Source organism: Sinocyclocheilus anshuiensis, unplaced genomic scaffold (genome assembly GCF_001515605.1).
Source record: "Sinocyclocheilus anshuiensis isolate Anshui unplaced genomic scaffold, SAMN03320099.WGS_v1.1 scaffold1450, whole genome shotgun sequence".
In the NCBI taxonomy this organism is placed as follows: Eukaryota; Metazoa; Chordata; class Actinopteri; order Cypriniformes; family Cyprinidae; genus Sinocyclocheilus; species Sinocyclocheilus anshuiensis.
Window position 1 is genome coordinate 373,250 of NW_015558640.1, and position 7,110 is coordinate 380,359.

The following is a 7,110-nucleotide window of genomic DNA, read 5'->3' on the forward strand; positions in this document are numbered from 1 at the left end:
TTCTAAGTTATAAATGAAACAAACAAAACCCTAATTTTATATTATTATTAGGATTTTGTTTGTTTGTTTCACTTAACAGTGATGAGAATGTGTTAGAAAAATGCGTTTAATTGCCATTACATGCATTTTTAATTGTCCTAAAATAGACTTCAGTTTTTTTACAATGTCTAAATCGTGTCTTATTTTGTTCTTTCGTCTCTGAAATATGAGCTGCAGCTTTCTTGTATGGTTCGTGTATGTTGAGCGGATGCTGCATTGGAAGGCATTTGAATAGATACTGCTGGAGTCATGGAGACCGTCACGGGCTTGAGTTTCAGCGCAGCTCTCGTTGTTCGAGTTTCTGCATCTGTTCTCCACTCCGTGTGAAGAGATCCTCAAAAGTCTTTCGTTCACCTGAGACGCGTGTGAACATGTGACCTTTTCTAAGCCTGTTGCCACGGCGATGCGAATCTGTCACCTGACTGAATCCGTGACATCACAGGCGTCTCTGGTCACATGACACTCTGACTCTTTCACTCCTCTCTTCTCTTCTGACAGGAACACAAACATAAGGGCCGCTTCTCACCCGTTTATGGCTGCTTTAGTCGACCAGTGGAGTTTCTGAAGTATTTTCTGGAAAACAAAACAATGGTTAATTTTCTGTGCAGTCACTTCAGCTGACAGACTCTGAGTGGAGACTTTCTGCTGCTGTCACTGCTCATTTTTATCTTTTAGTCATTTTAGTCCTTCAACTTGAATGTATATCTATTATTTTATCTATTGTTCTCTATCGTGTTATTTTAGTATTAATTATATATTTACTATTATTCTGAAGTAGCTTTTATAGTAATTTTTTATTATAGTAATTTTATTATATTTTATAGTAATTGTTTATTATAGTAATTTTATTATATTTATAGTAGTTTTATTATATTTTATAGTAATTTTTTATTATAGTAATTTTATTATATTTTATAGTAATTGTTTATTATAGTAATTTTATTATATTTATAGTAGTTTTATTATATTTTATAGTAATTGTTTATTATAGTAATTTTATTATTAATTTCAATACTTTTATCTGGAATGTATCTATTGATATTTTGAACTTAGTTTTATTTATTTTATTATAATTTTATACATTTTTTATTTTTTTAGGATTTTATATTAATATATAATATATTAATATTTCTATATAGCTGTTTATTTATTTTATTTCAGTTTTAGTTATTTTAACACTTCAGGGTAAAAATCTAGCTAATATTTTCATATTTTATAGTAATTTTTAATTATATTTTTTCATAATTTTGTATATTATTTATATTTATATATAGTTGTTTGTTTATTTCAGTTTTAGTCATTTCAATATTTCAACTGGAACATATATTATCTATTAATATTTTGAACTAGCTTTTATTTTTATATTTTTATAGTAATGTTATGTTCACTTGTCATTTTCATTAGTTTTTATAAAATGTTAATATTTCTATAAAGCTGTTTATTTATTTTATTTCAGTTTTAATACTTCAACCTAAACATATCTATTAATATCTTGAACTAGCTTTTTAAAATATATTTTTATAGTAATTTTATGTGCTTTTGTCACTGTTATTTTACTTTTAAATATTTATATATCGCTGTTTATTTATTGTATTTCAGTTATATTCATTTTAATACTTCTATCCATCTATCATCTATTTCCATCCATCCATCCATCCATCTATCGTGTTATTTTAGTATTATTTATATAGTACTATAGTATTTATTAATATTTTGAATTATCTCATTATATTTTCAATTTTCATTTTCATTCAGTTTGAATTTTAGTAATTTTGGCATGGGCTTTTGTCAATTTTATTAGCTTTTGATTACATTTTTATTATTTATTAATTTTTTGTTCAATATTTTTTTATAGCTGATTAATAAAAAAAAATTCTCAATTTTAATTTTAGTATTTGTAGTACTTCGATTTATCATTCTTCTTATTCTAAATGATATTTTAGAAGAACGAACTGAAATGACGTCATTTCGAACAAAATCAGGCCGAAACGAAGTTTGTTTTGAGTTAGTTTCGGCAGTTCGAAACAGCTCACCAAAGCGTACTTTCTGGGGGAGTTCGTTTTGGCTCCTAAACACCTTTGAGCTTCCATTGGTCCGTGACGATTACGCAATCGGTGGGTGTGTTCTGGAGCTCCACCTTCTTTGACGTGGGATTTTTATTTTTTTTATATTTTTTTCCTCTTTTCTTTTCCAGTTAGTTTCTCATTCAGCGGAGGTCAGGCAGGCCAAGTCACTGGCAACATAAATACACTGTGTCGAATAGCTGAGCTGCCACAGATATATCCGCACCTGTACAATCGCTCGCGGAGAGACTTTAAAGATTCAGAGAAAGCATTTCATTCCTAGAAAGAAATTGCAATGAAGCTTGGTGCCGACGACCCGGAATTATGCAAAAAGCGACGCAGAGAAACATCCGAGACAAGTTTTCCAAAGCCATGAAAGAATGAAAGGAAAGCGTAAAGATATAAGGTAGCAAGTACCAAATACATGTGTTTCAAATAAATGATACACCATACTGCTGCTGCTGTTGTTCTTTCAATAAGCGAATTTAAAAGGTATACAATAAATGAAATGCCAAAAGAACATACAATAATAAACCTTTGTTCTTATCAAATCATGACACCCAGTGTTGGGGAAAGTTACTTTTAAAAGTAATGCGTTACAATGTTGCGTTACTCCATAAAAAAAGTAACTAATTATGTTGCTTAGTTACTTTTTATGGAAAGTAATGCGTTATGTTACTTTTGCGTTACTTTTGAAATCTGGACAGGGCTTGTTTGTTTGTTTTAAAATAAAAAAGTTCTATTTCTGGCAAATATAAAAGCCTTTTCACACCAAAAGTGAAATGAATAAGCATGAAGGGTGAAGGGAAAGTAGATTTACGTCTGTGCAGTAGAATGCAGAAGAAGACATTTCAACACTTTTTTTTGTCTAGAGTAATTTGTGCTTATTAGTACGGTTGAACTGGATCATCGAAGCCATTGGTTAATATAATGGGAATAAATACATAACATTTTGAGGAATACTGAATCTGTGTGTTATTCAGTGTGGGTGTGTGAATTAATGCATATTCATATTTATTTTAGAACTACAGTAACATCTTCTGATTTCTCAACATGGGGACAGGAGAGCTGTCAATCAGTAAACTGGAAAAAAAAGTCACTTGCGTTACTTTTTCAAAAAAGTAACTTGGATATTTTCTTGTAAATTAAAAAGTAATGTGTTACTTTACTAGTTACTTGAAAAAAGTAATCTGATTACGTAACTCGCGTTACTTGTAATGCATTACCCCCAACACTGATGACACCACATAAAATATAAAAAGGTGTAATAATTTATCCAGTTTAATAAAATAAATGAACACTAATAAAATAAAGTAACAAACAGGTTTGTGTTATTGAGATGACTCCAATATTTTTTCCACATCATGCAAAAGTTTTCAGACTATGAGCTATTCACACTTAAAGACTGATTATGGGAATGGAATGGTTCTTTTGTATTGCAAACATGATACTTGACTCTGAACTGCTGCTAATCGTTATTCTTTTGTCTATAATATTCTGACCATTGATGCCCGTCTCACACCTAGATACACCATCACTGCATCTTTATTGTGTTTAGGGCATACGCGCGAGCGACACATGTTTGCATTAATCTACACACCGCCTCCAGCAGCACGGGGGTGTTGGAAAGTTCGGAAACAGTATACCGTCGCTCAGCCTTTTCGAACGTCTTTTTGTCCCCAAACGAAGAACGAAAACGAAGGGGGTTCACTAGAGGGTTTGGATTGATCAGTGTGTTTATGGTGTGAGTGTGTTTGTGTCAGACGTCTCTCGAGTGTTTGTGGTCAGTCACACCTCTATATTTAGAGCTTGTTATCAGCTTGTTTTCTGTCTCTCCGTGTCTCTCTCGAGTCACTCTTTCTTCAGATGCCACTTGGTTGGTGAGCTTTATTTAGTCAGATAAGTGTGTGAGTGTGTGAGTGAGTGAGTGAGTGTGAGAGTGTGTGTGTGTGAGTGAGTGAGTGTGTGTGAGTGAGAGTGTGTGTGAGTGTGTGTGAGTACAGTAGATGATGACTCTTGATGTAAGGCTTGAGTTACTGTAAGGAAATCTGCTGCTTTGAGTTGGACAAAAGCCCTTTCTGAAGGAGCGGTGCGCATCTAATGTCGGGGGATTCCTGGACGCTTGCTTACTGGAAAACGTCCCGGTGATTTAGTGATTTATCGACGGTCTTTTGCATTATTTCTGTTATTAGTATCACAGGTTTTCATTGGAGTTTGGCTCGGCCTGGTTAAACGAATGCGATTCTGCTCTGGTCACAATAAGCCAATTCACTTTTCTTGAAAGTGGTGTAGTGTTGTTTTGAGGAGCTGTTTGAGAGAAACACTGCGTTTCTTCACGCTTCAGTCTGTTAAAAATAAAAGTGTATCTGCTCTGTCTAAACCCTGTGTGCTGCCTATAGGCTGTATTTTAATCCCAGAATGCACTGCAGCAAGATCAAAGAATTGTGTGTTCCCATATTGATGGCATATTGATATGGTAACAATTTTGTAGTCATATTAATATTAATGTTCTTGTTTTATTGTCAAAATAATTCTATCTTGGTTATTGTATGTATTTTTCTAGCATCAAAAAAGCAACAACAAGGTCCGTGAATAACGTTTAACAGTAAACAAAGTGAAATAATCATCAAAATAAAATCAAATAAATTTTTATATTTTTATACATTATTTTTGTTGATGTACCCAATGTTTTCTTATTTATTTTTTGTTTATTAAAATAAATATTTTAATAAATGAAAAAGAAATATTAGGTACAAAAACAATAATAATTGTATAAATGTGTGTGTGTACGTGTATATATATAATTATATATTTCATTTTTCTTAATCTTAACCTTCTTGTTGAACCCAATATTTTTAATCAAATCAATTATATATATATATATATATATACTGTATATATTTGATTTAAAAAAATTATGAATTTATTTTATATGTTCAACAAGAACAATAATTGGTTCAAATATTCTATTTTAAACTTGATTAAATAAATAAATATATATAATAAATATTATTTAAACAATATCTTAATAATATAATATTAAATATATACAGTATAAATAATATATATTCAATAAAAAATAGATTAGAGTAAGAAAAAAATGATAAATAATAAAAATTCAACTAAAATGAATTTAATCTACTTTAAAATCTCATTTATTTAATATACCCATTGTTTTTGTTGTTGAACCCAGTATATGTTTTAATGAAATATCTATTCTAATAAACAAAAAATTAATTTAATTTAGTCTATATTATTTTAACCATTATTATTATTATTTTATTTTTTTATTGAACACATGCTATTATTGTTATATATTTTTTGTTTTGTTATATGTTTATCATTAAATAATACAATTAATTGTAATTAATAATGAAGTGTAATTTATTTGTATTTTCTGCTTATTTAGTTGTGGACAGATAATGATGACGGGGCTCATTGATCAGGGTGAGGACATAGAGCTGACGGACCCTCAGAAGGACAGAGACCCCCAGTGTCCCGCACACTTCAGACACAGTCTCATGTAAGAACCGCACACATCTGCAGTATTACACAATAAAAGTCCTGCGTGGCTTTCACTAAATCACTTAAAAATCCATTTAAAGCTCTTCACTTTCCAAAACATCCTTGTTATTTTCAACATGAATCATCTAGATTCATTCACTTGATAGTGTGTGATTTGGGACGCGATGACGATTGGTTTCCTGTAAAATAATTCTACTTCCTGTATTGGTTTTGCTGGCTGTTCGCAGCATCTCTGTGTGTTTATTGCAGAGTAGGTGTGCAGTAAATCTTCACCCAGTTCCCACAGGTCTGTGCTTGTCGTGTTTGGGCAGGTTTGCGATCGGGCCGGGCCACACACCATCCGTAACGCCACAAACCCACGCTTCTGTTCTCACTGTTTGCTAAAACATCTCCCCGCCTCAGACAGCGCACAGTTGTGTAACGACTGTGTTTGCATTTCAGCCCGATCCAGCAGGTTTATGAAACAGCGTCTCCAAAACACGATCAGATCTGAGAACCAGGGTTATCATTCACTGAAGCTGAAACCATAAAATAAACATTCATTAAAATAAAAAAACAAAAACTTTCAGCTAGTTGCATTTCTCGACATTTTCACTTTAAGTTGAAGTACTAAAATAACTAAATCTAAATGAATTAGAACTGTATGTATATATATATATAAAAATAAATAAATAAATATTTGATGAAAAATGTAAAAATTTTGCCTTGGCAACTAAACAATAGGTTTAAATTGAAGTACTAAAATTACTAAAACTAAAACTGAAATAAAAATAAATTAAAGCTAAATAGAAATAAAATACAAAATAATAAAAATGACAAAAACATAACACAATTATTGAGATATTTATATATATATATATATATATATACACACACTCACTCACTCACTCACTCACTCACTCACATACACGCACTCACGCACACACTATCACACACACACTCACACTCACTCACACACTCACTCACACACACACACACACTCACTCACTCACTCACTCACACACACACACACACACACTTTCACATGTAGTGCAGTTTCTGTATGTACAGTAAACCCAGATGACCTACTGTATTTAGGTAAGCAGTATGCAAGATGTCCAGTTTAATGGTTTTGTTGTTCATCAGCAGGCGGATCTCATCATATTTTCTCTTCAGCGTTCCTGAAATGCTGCTTTCACGACTAATTGCTTTCTCCTGATGAATTTGCAGCCTGAGGTTGACAGTGATCATTCATCTGCGTTCATTTGACAGCTTTTAGATTTTATCTTCTTCGACTGTTTTCCATCCTCGTGTTTACGTGTCACTCGTGATTTGCGTTGCATTTTTGCTTTTGCTGAGCAATTTCTCTTACTTATATAAAATAAAATATAAGTGATAGATTTAAAAAAAAACATTTTTATTAGATAAAAAGAATAGAAATGTTGCCTTTGCAGCTAACAAAAAATTTTTTTGAAGCTGAAGTACAAAAAATTCATTTAAAATG

General features: G+C 31.5%; 1 protein-coding gene across 1 annotated transcript in view; it reads left to right on the plus strand.

Annotated features, from left to right (window-relative positions):
• Positions 1 to 7,110, plus strand: part of LOC107680900 (GRAM domain-containing protein 2-like) — a 26,484-nt gene that overhangs the window by 4,505 nt on the left and 14,869 nt on the right. The window contains exon 2 of the mRNA XM_016476972.1: positions 5,512 to 5,625. Within this exon, the coding sequence (XP_016332458.1) occupies positions 5,525 to 5,625 (101 nt within the window). The 5' untranslated portion in view covers positions 5,512 to 5,524. The remainder of the gene's footprint in view (positions 1 to 5,511; positions 5,626 to 7,110) is intronic.